General features: G+C 46.2%; 1 protein-coding gene across 2 annotated transcripts; it reads left to right on the plus strand.

The window, feature by feature from the left end:
• The first annotated feature begins 219 nt into the window (after nucleotides 1-219).
• On the plus strand, nucleotides 220-1757 carry LOC139409877 (apolipoprotein A-IV-like). Of its 2 annotated transcripts, XM_071155271.1 has the most exons (4): nucleotides 220-359; nucleotides 443-498; nucleotides 664-814; nucleotides 939-1757. In XM_071155271.1, the coding sequence occupies exons 2-4, from the start codon at nucleotides 459-461 to the stop codon at nucleotides 1513-1515; spliced, it is 768 nt and encodes a 255-aa protein (XP_071011372.1). In that variant the 5' UTR covers nucleotides 220-359; nucleotides 443-458; the 3' UTR covers nucleotides 1516-1757. The 2 variants fall into 2 exon arrangements, with proteins under 2 accessions (XP_071011372.1, XP_071011371.1); XM_071155270.1 differs by lacking the exon at nucleotides 220-359 and having other exon boundaries at nucleotides 375-498.
• The last annotated feature ends 12529 nt before the right edge of the window (nucleotides 1758-14286 follow it).

Consider the following 14286-nt stretch of genomic DNA (forward strand, 5'->3'; position numbering starts at 1 on the left):
GGCTACTTCATTGAGGATAAATGTACGTTCTATGACTGTGATATGTTTATCCCACCTCTTAAGATGAATGCACTAACTAACTGTAAGTCACTCTGAATAAAGGAATCTGCTAAATGACTTAAATGTAAATGTGAAATATATGGTGTCAGCATGATCACTTGGTCCCCATAACGTGTCCCCAGAGTACTGAGGTTATGATGTGGCAGTAGGAGTGACAGGAGGACATACAACAGGGCACTCAGTCCTGGACTTTGTTCTTCACTCCAACTCACAGCCCCCTATATATACTCCCAGCCCTGACACCTGCAGTACACACCCACTACCAGACACAAGGACAAGACACAAGCTATCTTAAACAGGTAAGTCACTAGCTGACTCTAGTCACATAGGCTACAGTATATCATGAATGAGAAACTGACTTAAATCTTTTCTCCATGAACAGCCTATATAGCCTAGTCATGAAGGTCCTCGTGGTGCTTGCGCTTGCTGTTTTCACTGGTGAGTGGAGAAGAAGTTTTTCAATACATAGTCTTTTATTTTTACAGGACTAAAGTAGAAAATGAATCATGTTACACTCTAGTGTTATATTAATGACAGATGCAAACGTTTCATCTCAAACACCGTCTAGACTGTAAATAAAATGATCCACGGTCTCTCCTACAGGCTGCGATGCCAATGTTCTGTGGCAGGACCAGTCTAAGCAACAGCTGGACATTGTGAAAGACGCATTCTGGGACTATGTTGCCAAGGCAACACTCACGGCTGACGATGCCCTGCAGAAGATCAGACAGTCAGAGGTGGCACACGAAGTCAAGTAAGTCTCAATATGTAGAAAATAACACAATATAATAGAGTTTGAAACCTACTCAACCAACTACCTGTTTGTTCACCTGAATGACTTGGCTTCTGTATTGACCTTTCTCTCGCTGTTTCCATAGCACCATGATCACAGAGAGTGCTGATGCTGTGAGCCAGTACACTGTGGCCATGCGTGGTCAGGTGACTCCTCTGACTCAGGACCTGCTGGCCAAGCTTTCCCAGGAGGCTGAGCAGCTGAAGGCTCGTCTGGAGAAAGACCTGAGCGCCTTGACAGCCAAGCTGCAGCCCTACTCTGACGAGCTGAACGCAGACCTCCAGAGGCAGCTTGAGGAGATGAAGAGGGACGTGACCACCTACGCAGAGGCCCTGGACTCCGACGCGCTGAAGGCCTCTCTGCTCCAGAAGAGTGAGGAGCTGAAGGGAAGCCTGGAGAAGAGTGTGCAGCAGCTGCAGGCCCAGCTGGGCCCCTACACTGAGGAGCTGAAGCAGAAAATGGACCAGAACCTGGAGGAGTTCCAGAGGAGCATGATTACTCTGACCCAAAGCTTCCAGACCCAACTGACCCAGAGAACCCAGGAGGTCCAGCAGAACCTGGCCCCCTATGGAGAGAAGCTGACGAAGCTGGACCCATTAGCCCAGGACCTGAAGGCCCAACTGGCTGTTCTCTGGGACTCCTTCACCAAGAAGATCCAGTAATCGGACTGATTATACTTGGTCTCCTAGTCATTTTCCATCAAAGTCTAAAAGGGGCAATATGTAAATGTACTGGTACATACCACTACTGGGTTGTTTCACTGTATCAGTTATGGGACTCTCCATCTCCTGACCAATATCGACATGTGACTCAGGACTGTATTACAGTATTAACGAAGATGTTAGAAAATAAATGTAGGATTCTATCAACAATAGATTATTCACATCTGGTGTTGCTCTCTTGAGAAAGGTCTCAATTTCTTCAAGCAAACTTTCTCATATCTCAGCATATTTATTTATTTATTGTCGGTATTATGTGTGATTTCAATAAATGAAACTCAAGAATCTGAATGTTTTTCATTTCATCAATTGAAACAATTAATTCAGTCAATGTAGGCTACTGTCAACTATGAGTAGAGAATTGAAGCAATAAGACACAAAAGCAATTCTCTCCATGTTTTGTAAGAAATGGCATGTATCCTTTTGCCAATATAAAGTGCATTCGGAAAGTCTTCAGACCCCTTGACGTTTTCCACATGTTTGTTACGTTACAGCCTCTAAAATAGATTTTTAAACATTTAAACTACGCAATCTACACACAATACCCCATCATGACAAAGTGAAAACAGGTTTTTAGATATTTTTGCTAATTTATTCAAAGTAAAAAATAGAAATACTCTATTCAGACCCTTTGCTATGAGACTCGAAATTGATCTCAGGTTCATCCTGTTTCCATTGATTATCCTTGAGATGTTTCCTCTTGATTTGAGTACACCTTTGGTAAATTAAATTGATTGGAATTCAACATGATTTGGAAAGGCCCCACAGTTGACAGTGCATGTCAGAGCAAAAACCAAGCCATGAGGTCGAAGGAATTGTCTGTAGTGCTTCGAGACAGGATTGTGTCGAGGCACAGATCTGGGGAAGGGTACCAAAAAATGTCTGCAGCATTGCAAATCCCCAAGAAAAATCCCAAATCCCCTCCATCATTCTTAAATAGAATAAGTTTGGAACCACCAAGACTCTTCCTAGAGCTGGCTGCCCAGCCAAACTGAGCAATTGGGGTAGAAGGGCCTTGGTCAGGGAGGTGGCCAAGAACCCCATGGTGAATCTGAAAGAGCTCTAGAGTTCCTCTGTGGAAATGGGAGAAACTTCTAGAAGGACAACCATCTCTGCAGCACTCCACCAATCAGGCCTTTATGGTAGTGGCCAGACGGAAGCCACTCCTCAGTAAACAGCCCGCTTGGAGTTTGCCAAAAGGTACCTAAAGACTCTGACTTGATGAAATCAAGATTGAAATCTTTGACCTGAATGCCAAGTGTCACGTCTGGAGGAAACCTGTGACCATCCCTACAGTGAAGCATAGTGGTGGCAGCATCATGCTGTGTGGATGTTTGTCAGCGTCAGGGACTGGGAGACTAGTCAGGATCGAGGCAAAGATGAACGGAGCAAAATACAGAGAGATTCTTGATGAAGTCCTGCTCCAGAGCACTCAGGACCTCAGACTGGGGCGGAGGTTCACCTTCCAACAGAACAATGACCCTAAGCACACAGCTAAGACAACACAGGAGTGGCTTCTTTGACACTTCTCTGACACTTGTCTGTTTTCTCAATGCCATTCAAATCCGTTTTGAAAAATGGTGCACGTTTAAGTTTGTTCCACCTGAGCGAGTCTGACCACAAGTCAGAGACCACTATGATGACACACCAAATGTGTTTGATGAATAGTTTTTGTAGGCTACAGTCCAAGCTATGTCTAAAGATGATCCATCTTGAATAAACGCTTGGAGGTGAGGAGGACAGCAGTGATGTAGTCTACGGCGATACGGATATCACTTATTATTGATCTACATAGCGCATTGATGTGAATCACACTGCTGCTCTCTCATTTAGCTATCTGCACCTTACGGATTGTGGTTGTTGTGGATGGCTGTTCACACATCTAAATGTGTATTTGAACCCAATAATGGTTGAATTCAAGAAGTTTAAGTTGCCTATCAATCATTGTTTTTCAAACCAGTGGACAGCCAGTGAATTATGTGCTCTTGCAACAGCTGCATAGTGCGGATCCCAGCCTATGGAATAAAAGTGGGGCTTTTATTGCTCAATCTAATTCATGCTGATAATTTTTTTTATCCATAGGCCTAATGGAGACATGCTCAAACTCCTACACTTTTGATAGACTTAAAGGGGCAATCTGTAGTTGCTACATAGATTTTTGGATTTATAAATTATAAGTATTAATGTAAGGATATAATTTAATCGTACTCTTATATTTAGTAGGAAGCGTTGGGTTAGAAGAAGCCTACATAACCAACCCATAAAGTTAAATTCAACATCCATATATGGCCAGCTATGTAAACTTTAACATTGATTTATTCTGCAATAGTTAGTTCAATTGGTAACATACATTTTTGTCTTCTTCTAATGCCTCTTAAGGGGAAAGTAATCTTAAAAAGTAACTGAATGTAATCAGATTACGTTACTGACTTTGGGTAATCCAAAGGTTACGTTACTGATTACAATTTTGGACAGTTAACTGTAACGGATTACATTAGCATAAGTATATAAATCACTTTTTTTCTTTGTCAATATGGGCTATTGTGTGTAGATTGATGAGGGGGAAAAAACAATTAAATCCATTTTAGAATAAGGCTGTAACGTAACAAAGTGGAAAAAGTCAAGGGGTCTGAATACTTTCCAAAGGCACTGTATACAGTTGAAGCCGGAAGTTTACATACACCTTAGCCAAATACATTTAAACTCAGTTTTTCACAATACCTGACATTTAATCAGAGTAAAAATATCCTGTTTTAGGTCAATTAGGATCACTACTTTATTTTAAGAATGTGAAATGTCAGAATAATAGTAGAGAGAATGATTTATTTCAGCATTTATTTCTTTCATCACATTCCCAGTGGGTCAGAAGTTTACATACACTCAATTAGTATTTGGTAGCATTGCCTTTAAATTGTTTAATTTGGGTCACACATTTCGGGTAGCCTTCCACAAGCTTTCCACAATAAGCTGAGTGAATTTTGGCCCATTCCTCCTGACAGAGCTGGTGTAACTGAGTCAGGTTTGTAGGCCTCCTTGCTCACACACGCTTTTTCAGTTCTGCACACAAATTTTCTTTAGGATTGAGCTCAGGGCTTTGTGATGGCCACTCCAATACCTTGACTTTGTGTTCCTTAAGCCATTTTGCTACAACTTTGGAAGTATGCTTGGGGTCATTGTTAATTTGGAAGACCCATTTGCGACCAAGCTTTAACTTCCTGACTGATGTCTTGAGATGTTGCTTCAATATATCCACATAATTTTATTTTCTCATGATGCCATCTATTTTGTGAAGTGCACCAGTCCCACCTGCAGCAAAGCACCCCCACAACATGAAGCTGCCACTCCCGTGCTTCACAGTTGGGTTGGTGTACTTTGGCTTGCAAGCCTACCCCTTTTTCCTAAAAAAATGACGATGGACATTTCTCCAAAAAGTACGATGTTTGTCCCCATGTGTAGTTAAAACCGTAGTCTGGCTTTTTAATGGCGGTTTTGGAGCAGTGGCTTCTTCCTTGCTGAGAGGCCTTTCAGGTTATGTCGATATAGGACTCGTTTTAATGTTTTAAATGATGTAAACGCTTTAGAAGCTTCCGATAGGCTAATTGACATAATTTGAGTCAATTGGAGGTGTACCTGTGGATGTATTTCAAGGCCTGTTTCCTCCAGCATCTTCACAAGGTCCTTTGCTGTTGTTCTGGGTTTGATTTGCACTTTTCTCACCAAATGATGTTCATCCTGAGTGGTATGAAGGCTGCGTGGTCCCATGGTGTTTATACTTGCGTACTATTGTTTGTACAGATGAACGTGGTACCTTCAGGCATTTGGAAATTGTCCCCAAGGATGAAGGATGAACCAGACTTGTTGAAGTCCACCATTTTTTTTCTGAGGTCTTGGCTGATTTCTTTTGATTTTCCCATGATGTCAAGCAAAGTGGCACTGAGTTTGAAGGTAGGCCTTGAAATACATCCACAGGTACACCTCCAATTGACTCAAATTATGTCAATTAGCCTATCGGAAGCTTCTAAAGCGTTTACATCATTTTCTGGTATTTTCCAAGCTGTTTAAAGACACAGTCAACTTAGTGTATATAAACTTCTGATCCACTGGAATTGTGATACAGTAAGTGAAAGTGAAATAATATGTCTGTAAACAATTGTTGGAAAAATGACTTGTGTCATGCACAAAGTAGATGTCCTAACCGACTTGCCAGAACTTTAGTTTGTTAACAAGACATTTGTGGAGTGGTTGAAAAACTAGTTTTAATGACTCCATCCTAAGTGTATGTAAACTTCCGACTTCAACTGTATATAAGGTATTATATATGGTTTGCTCCATTATGGAAAAAGATGAGGAAACCGAACAAAACCGATTTATGAGTGACATTTGCCTGCCCTCTGTCTCCCCAAACCTGTTCCTACCCTCAAAACAAACATAAGCACAGACATTTTCCTTTACTTTATTTTTAGACAAACCAAACAGTACAAAAATGAATTTTAAAAATGTAACATTTAACGGAGTTAAACAACAGCTGGCAGACACTGACCTCAAAACAAAAGTACTGTAATTTGATAGCTTCCTAACAACAAATGTGTTTTACTGAGTCCCATTTCTGTCTGTCTATGTTGGTCTCTGTAAGTTAGTCTTTGAAATACAGGGCATTCGGAAAGTATTCAGACCTCTTCCCTTTTTCCACATATTGCTACGTTACGGCCTTATTCTAAAATGGATTAAAATATTTTATTTTTGAGATTCTTCAAAGTAACCACCCTTTGCCTTGATGACATCTTTGCACACTCTTGGCATTCTCTCAACCAGCTTCATGAGGAATGCATTTCAAATCACAGATGTGCTGTAACGATTCTCCTCTTGTGAAGTAAAGGCGGACCAAAGCGCAGCGTGGTGGTTGTTCATTTTATTTATTGACGAAACTATACATGAACAAACTAACGAAAACAAAACAAGAAACGTGAGAACTCAAAACAGCCCTGTCTGGTGCAAAACACAAAAACAGGAACAATCACCCACAAACACACAGTGAAACCCAGGCTACCTAAGTATGATTCTCAATCAGAGACAACTAATGACACCTGCCTCTGATTGAGAACCATACTAGGCCGAAAACATAGAACTGACCCAAAACATAGAAAAACAAACATAGACTGCCCACCCAACTCACGCCCTGACCATACTAAATAAATACAAAAACAAAGGAAATAGAGGTCAGAACGTGACAGTACCCCCCCCCAAAGGTGCGGACTCCGGCCGCAAAACCTTGACCTATAGGGGAGGGTCTGGGTGGGCGTCTGTCCGCGGTGGCGGCTCTGGCGCGGGACGCGGACCCCACTTCGCCATTGTCTTAGTCCGCCGTATTGTCCGCCTCCGTGGCTTACTCCCCATGCCCACCCCTCTCAATGACCCCACTGGACAGAGGGGCTGCTTGGGACAGAGGGGCAGCTCGGGACAGAGGTGAAGCAGCAGCTCGGGACAGAGGGGCAGCTGCTCGGGACAGAGGGGCTCTAGCGGCTCGGGACATAGGGGCAGCTGCTCCGGGCGGAGGGGCTCTAGCGGCCCCTGGCTGATTGGCGGCACTGGCGGCCCCTGGTTGACTGGCGGCGCTGGCGCTGGGCTGACTGGCGGCACTGGCGGCCCCTGGTTGACTGGCGGCACTGGCGGCCCCTGGCTGACTGGCGGCACTGGCGGCCCCTGGCTGACGGGCGGCACTGGCGGCCCCTGGCTGACGGGCGGCATTGGCGGCTCCTGGCAGACGGGCGGCACTGGCGGCGCTGGGCAGACGGGCGGCGCTGGCGGCGCTGGGCAGACGGGCGGCGCTGGCGGCGCTGGGCAGACGGGCGGCGCTGGCGGCGCTGGGCAGACGGGCGGCGCTGGCGGCGCTGGGCAGACGGGCGGCGCTGGCGGCGCTGGGCAGACGGGCGGCGCTGGCGGCGCTGGGCAGACGGGAAGCTCCGGCAGAGGCGCCGGTTGGGCGGGAGCCTCCGGCAGAGGCGCCGGACAGGCGGGAGCCTCCGGCAGAGGCGCCGGACAGGCGGGAGGCTCCGGCAGAGGCGCCGGACAGGCGGGAGGCTCCGGCAGAGGCGCCGGACAGGCGGGAGGCTCCGGCAGAGGCGCCGGACAGGCGGGAGGCTCCGGCAGAGGCGCCGGACAGGCGGGAGGCTCCGGCAGAGGCGCCGGACAGGCGGGAGGCTCCGGCAGAGGCGCCGGACAGGCGGGAGGCTCCGGCAGAGGCGCCGGACAGGCGGGAGGCTCCGGCAGCGGCGCCGGACAGGCGGGAGGCTCCGGCAGCGGCGCCGGACAGGCGGGAGGCTCCGGCAGAGGCGCCGGACAGACGGGAGACTCCGGCAGAGGCGCCGGACAGACGGGAGACTCCGGCAGCGCTGGAGAGGAGGAAGGCTCTGGTAGCGCCGGAGAGGCGGGAGACTCCGGCAGCGCTGGAGAGGAGGAAGGCTCTGGTAGCGCCGGAGAGGCGGGAGACTCCGGCAGCGCTGGAGAGGAGGAAGGCTCTGGACGGATGGGCCGGAGAGACAGCCTGGTACGGGGAGCTGCCACCGGAGGGCTGGGGTGTGGAGGTGGTGACGGATAGACCGGGCCGTGCAGGCGCACTGGAGCTCTTGAGCACCGAGCCTGCCCAACCTTACCCGGTTGAATGGTCCCGGTCGCCCTGCCAGTGCGGCGAGATGGAATAGCCCGCACTGGGCTATGCAGGCGAACCGGGGACACCGTGCGCAAGGCTGGTGCCATGTAAGCCGGCCCAAGGAGACGCACTGGAGACCAGATGCGTAGAGCCGGCTTCATGGCACTTGGCTCGATGCCCACTCTAGCCCGGCCGATACGCGGAGCTGGAATGTACCGCACCGGGCTGTGCACCCGCACTGGGGACACCGTGCGCTCCACAGCATAACACGGTGCCTGCCCGGTCTCTCTAGCCCCCCGGTAACCACAGGAAGTTGGCTCAGGTCTCCTACCTGGCGTAGCCATACTCCCTGTTAGCCCCCCCCCAAGAAATTTTTGGGGCTGACTCCCGGGCTTCCATCCACGACGCCGCGCTGCCTCCTCATACCAGCGCCTCTCCGCTTTCGCCGCCTCCCGTTCTTCCTTGGGGCGGCGATACTCTCCTGGCTGAGCCCAAGGTCCTTTACCGTCTAGTTCGTCCTCCCATGTCCATACCTCCTCGCGCTGCTCCTGCTGCTGCTTTTTCCTTTGCCCATTACCACACCGCTTGGTCCTGTTGTGGTGGGTGATTCTGTAACGATTCTCCTCTTGTGAAGTAAAGGCGGACCAAAGCGCAGCGTGGTGGTTGTTCATTTTATTTATTGACGAAACTATACATGAACAAACTAACGAAAACAAAACAAGAAACGTGAGAACTCAAAACAGCCCTGTCTGGTGCAAAACACAAAAACAGGAACAATCACCCACAAACACACAGTGAAACCCAGGCTACCTAAGTATGATTCTCAATCAGAGACAACTAATGACACCTGCCTCTGATTGAGAACCATACTAGGCCGAAAACATAGAACTGACCCAAAACATAGAAAAACAAACATAGACTGCCCACCCAACTCACGCCCTGACCATACTAAATAAATACAAAAACAAAGGAAATAGAGGTCAGAACGTGACATGTGCCTTGCTAAAAGTTAATTTGTTGGATATCTTTCTTTCTTCATGTGTTTGAGCCAATCAGTTTTGTTGTGACAAGGTAGAGGTGGTATACAGAAGATAGCCCTATTTGGTAAAAGACCAAGTCCATATTATGGCAAGAACAGCTCAAATAAGCAAAGAGAATCGACAGTCCATCATTACTTGAAGACATGAAGGTCAGTCAATCCGGAAAGTGCAGCCATCAAGCTTTATGATGGAACTGGCTCTCCTGAGGACCACCACAAGAAATTAAGACCCCAAATTACCTCTGGTGCAGAGGATAAGTTCATTAGGGGCTCCCGAGGGGCACAGCGGTCTAAGCCACTCCATCTCAGTGCTAGAGGCATCACTACAGACCCTGGTTCGATTCTAGGCTGTATCACAACCGGCACTGATTGGGAGTCCCATAGGGCGGCACACAATTGGCCCAGTGTCGTCTGGGTTAGGGTTTGGCTGGGGTAGGCCGTCATTGTAAATAAGAATTTGTTCATAACTGACTTGCCTAGTTAAATAAAGGTTAACAAACAAAAAAAATGGGTTATCAACCTCAGAAATTGCAGGCCAAATAAATGCTTCACAGAGTTCAAGTAACAGACACATCTCAACATCAACTGTTCAGAGGAGACTGTGTGAATCAGGCCTTCATGGTCAAATTGCTGCAAAGAAAGCACCACCAAAGGACACCAATAATAAGAAGAGACTTGCTTGGCCCAAGAAACACGAGCAGTGGATTGGTGGCAATCTTTCCTTTGGTCTGATGAGTTCAAATTTCAGATTTTTGGTTCCAACCGCAATGTCTTTGAGACGCAGAGTAGTTGAATGGATGTTCTCCACATGTGTGGTTCCCACTGTGAAACATGGAAGAAGAGGTGTGATGGTGTGGGGTGCTTTGCTGGTGACACTGTCTGTGATTTAGAATTCAAGGCACACGTAACCAGCATGGCTACCATAGCATTCTGCAGCAATACTCCATTGCATCTGGTTTGCTCTTTGTGGGATTATCATTTGTTTTTCAACAGGACAATGACCCAAAACACACTTCCAGGTTGTGTAAGGGCTATTTGACCAAGAAGAGTGATGGAGTGCTGGATCAGATGACCTGTCCTCCACAATCACCCGACCTCCACCCAATTGATATGGTTTGGGGTGAGTTGGACCGCAGAGTGAAGGAAAAGCAGCCAACAAGTGCTCAGCATATGTGGGAACTCCTTCAAGACAGTTGGAAAAGCATTCCTCATGAAGCTGGTTGAGAGAATGCCAAGAGTGTGCAAAGCTATCATCAAGGCAATTTTGAAGAATCTCAAATATAAAATATATTTCGATTTGTTTAACAATTTTTTGGTTACTACATGATGTGTAATTTCATAGTTTTGATGTCTTCACTATTATCCTACAAGGAAGAAAATAGTAACAATTAAGAAAAACCCTTGAATGAGTAAGTGTGTCCAAACCTTTGACTGGGACTATATGCAAATGTGATATCTCTGTTTTGTAATTGATTATCTTTTCTTCTTTTTTTTCTCCAAAAACCTGTTTTTGCTTTGACATTATGCGCTATTGTGTGTAGATTGATGAGGGGGAAAAACAATTGAATCCATTTTTGAGCAAGGCTGTAACGTAACAAAATGTGGAAATAGTCAAGGGGTCTGAATACTTTCCGAATGCACTGTATATATCCACTGTCCAATCTCATCACCACATTGTCCTCAAACTCTGACCCATCATGTTTATTTGATTTATTATTTTAGTCCTAAAGATAACATTTTTATTTACATATCTTTGTTTCACCTTTCTATAATTCTATCATTTAAGAACATATTATTTAGGAAATGTGATCCTTTGAAAACCAACAACAACAATTAACTTCTGTGTTTCTGGTGTAGATTGAGAGGGTCTGGGCCTCAGATGGAGCAGTTGGCCTTTGCTGGCCGCCGTCTCTCTCACACACACACACATAGGCACACACACACATACACACACACACACACACACACACACACACATACACACACACACACAGACAAAGTCATGTTTGTCCGGAGGCCCTGAGGAGCCATAGACATGCTTTATTTTACAAGCCATGGGACGAGAGCCACATCAGTAACATTTATGGGCAGTTTGTAATTGATGTGCTTTTTTGATCTCTCAGTCGAGCACGAGGAAAACCATCTGAACAAACAGGGATGGTGTAAGTTTATTACATTAATATGGATTCCTCTCCTCCTTCGCTCAGCTCTAAAGCCCAGAAGACCTCAACTCAGAGCCTGAAGCAGTCAGCTTTACATCCAGGGGAATGATCTTGCATCATATTTTCCTTTGGAAGAGTAGCACAAGCCTTATGTACATCTCAAATGGCATCCTATTCCCTATGTAGTGCACTACTTTAGACCAGAGCCTAAAAGTTTCTGGTCAAAGGTAGTGCACTATAATAGGGAATAGGATGCCATTTGAGACACATAGTCTGAACTATTCATCCCCCTTCATGATAATAGGAACATATGAACAGGTTTCAGGACCTTTCTTTCCAATGAGACATAGAACATTTATCTCTCTAGCTACTATTCAGTGGCAATTTCAATTTCACGATGCAGTCACTGACTCAAATACTTTGGCGCATGAAGAAAGAATTTCATAACCAGTTGTGTCTTCTCAATTGGTATTCTATTCTGCATTTGTGTATTCCATAATAGACACACACATATGTACGCACACACATACGCTCCTGGACAAATCCTCCCTTAATCTTTGGCTTCTGAGCTTTCATTGTGATGTCACAGTGTCCTTTGTCACTTCCTCTGGTAATGACTGCATAATCAGATTTAATTAGAGGGTCTCCCCTCTGGCCCTGAGAGTGTGTGTGTGTGTGTGTGTGTGTGTGTGTGTGTGTGTGTGTGCGCGCGCGCGCATGCGTTCGTGTGTGTGTGTGCCGCTCAAACAAACCAGTAGACTGAAGGGTTCGTTCCCCCGGTCTTGCTTCGATTCTGTGCATGAAGGCTGGCCCAATCCATTTAGAGGCTGGAAGTGATACAATTGGCCATCTGCCAAGGGGAATTAATCTGGGCTCTCTGATTGGCTTGCTTTCGAAGCCGGCAGCTGTAGAGGCAGAAGCCTCTCTCTCCATCCAACAACCCCCCAAACAACCCCACTTCTGTTTGTCTCTCTCTCATTCTCTCCTCCACTCCTCTTCTCCTCTCCCCTCCTCCTCTCCCCTTGTATTTTTAGGCTGGAAGAGATAATTCACCCAAACTACAAAATGACACATTGGTTTTCTTACCCTGTAAGCAGTCTGTACAAGATATGACTGCAATCCATGTTTTGGTTTAGCTTCCCTGGCTAGCAGTGGCTAGCACTGTTTCCAAATCTTATTTAAGTCACGAGACCCATGTTAGCATTTTGGTGAGCTTCACAATACATTTGAGATACTTTTGGATGATAATATCCATCCCATGACTTGAATGGGATTCATGCCACAAAGGCTAAAATGTTAGCCAGTGAATTTAATTTAATTACATGTTTTCTTTAACCTTTATTTAACTAGACAAGTTAGTTAAGAACAAATTCTTATTTACAATGACGGCCTACACCGGCCAAACCCTGCACTAACCCGGACAACGCTGGGCCAAAGCATGGAAACTAAACCAACGCATGGATTGCTGTCATACCTTGTCCATAGACTTCTTACAGGGTGAACTATCCCTTTAAGGGCTGTAGATAAGGTCGGGCTTGAGGTCAAACAGTGGATTGAGACAGTTATGTCTATTATTTCTTTTATTTGGGTGGGGGGTAGGGGGGTACTCTTCAAATCATATTAAACAAACCAGGACTTCTGTATTATGTAACAGATCTAATAACTGTCTTCAACATTGTCACCTATTGCCATCCTTGCTGTTAAGGGAAACACTGGTGTGTTGAGATGTAGTGTGTTGAGATGTAGTGTGTTAAGGGAAACACTGGTGTGTTGAGATGTAGTGTGTTGAGATGTAGTGTGTTAAGGGAAATACTGGTGTGTTGAGATGTAGTGTGTTAGGGGAAACACCGGTGTGTTGAGATCTAGTGTGTTAGGGGAAACACCGGCGTGTTGAGATGTAGTGTGTTAGGGGAAACACCGGTGTGTTGAGATGTAGTGTGTTGAGATGCAGTTTGTTAGGGGAAACACCGGTGTGTTGAGATGTAGTGTGTTAGGGGAAACACTGGTGTGTTGAGATGCAGTGTGTTAAGGGAAACACTAGTGTGTTGAGATGTAGTGTGTTAGGGGAAACACCGGTGTGTTGAGATGTAGTGTGTTAGGGGAAACACCGGCGTGTTGAGATGTAGTGTGTTAGGGGAAACACCGGTGTGTTGAGATGTAGTGTGTTGAGATGCAGTGTGTTAGGGGAAACACCGGTGTGTTGAGATGTAGTGTGTTAGGGGAAACACTGGTGTGTTGAGATGTAGTGTGTTAGGGGAAACACTGGTGTGTTGAGATGTAGTGTGTTAGGGGAAACACCGGTGTGTTGAGATGCAGTGTGTTAGGGGAAACACCGGTGTGTTGAGATGCAGTGTGTTAGGGGAAACACCGGTGTGTTGAGATGTAGTGTGTTGAGATGCAGTGTGTTAGGGGAAACACCGGTGTGTTGAGATGCAGTGTGATGAGATGCAGTGTGTTAGGGGAAACACTGGTGTGTTGAGATGCAGTGTGATGAGATGCAGTGTGTTAGGGGAAACACCGGTGTGTTGAGATGCAGTGTGTTGAGATGCAGTGTGTTAGGGGAAACACCGGTGTGTTGAGATGCAGTGTGTTAGGGGAAACACTGGTGTGTTGAGATGCAGTGTGTTGAGATGCAGTGTGTTAGGGGAAACATCGGTGTGTTGAGATGCAGTGTGATGAGATGCAGTGTGTTAGGGGAAACACTGGTGTGTTGAGATGCAGTGTGATGAGATGCAGTGTGTTAGGGGAAACACTGGTGTGTTGAGATGTAGTGTGTTGAGATGCAGTGTGTTAGGGGAATCACCGGTGTGTTGAGATGTAGTGTGTTAGGGGAAACACTGGTGTGTTGAGATGCAGTGTGTTGTGAT

The sequence above is a fragment of the Oncorhynchus clarkii genome, chromosome 5 (genome assembly GCF_045791955.1).
Source record: "Oncorhynchus clarkii lewisi isolate Uvic-CL-2024 chromosome 5, UVic_Ocla_1.0, whole genome shotgun sequence".
In the NCBI taxonomy this organism is placed as follows: Eukaryota; Metazoa; Chordata; class Actinopteri; order Salmoniformes; family Salmonidae; genus Oncorhynchus; species Oncorhynchus clarkii.

Excerpts from the sequence above, each read along its gene's own strand:
- LOC139409877 (XM_071155270.1), top strand. The coding sequence starts at position 435 with ATGAACAGCCTATATAGCCTAGTCATGAAGGTCCTCGTGGTGCTTGCG. Across the intron at positions 499-663 it reads TGCGCTTGCTGTTTTCACTG|GCTGCGATGCCAATGTTCTG; the intron begins GTGAGTGGAGAA and ends TCTCTCCTACAG. Across the intron at positions 815-938 it reads GAGGTGGCACACGAAGTCAA|CACCATGATCACAGAGAGTG; the intron begins GTAAGTCTCAAT and ends CTGTTTCCATAG.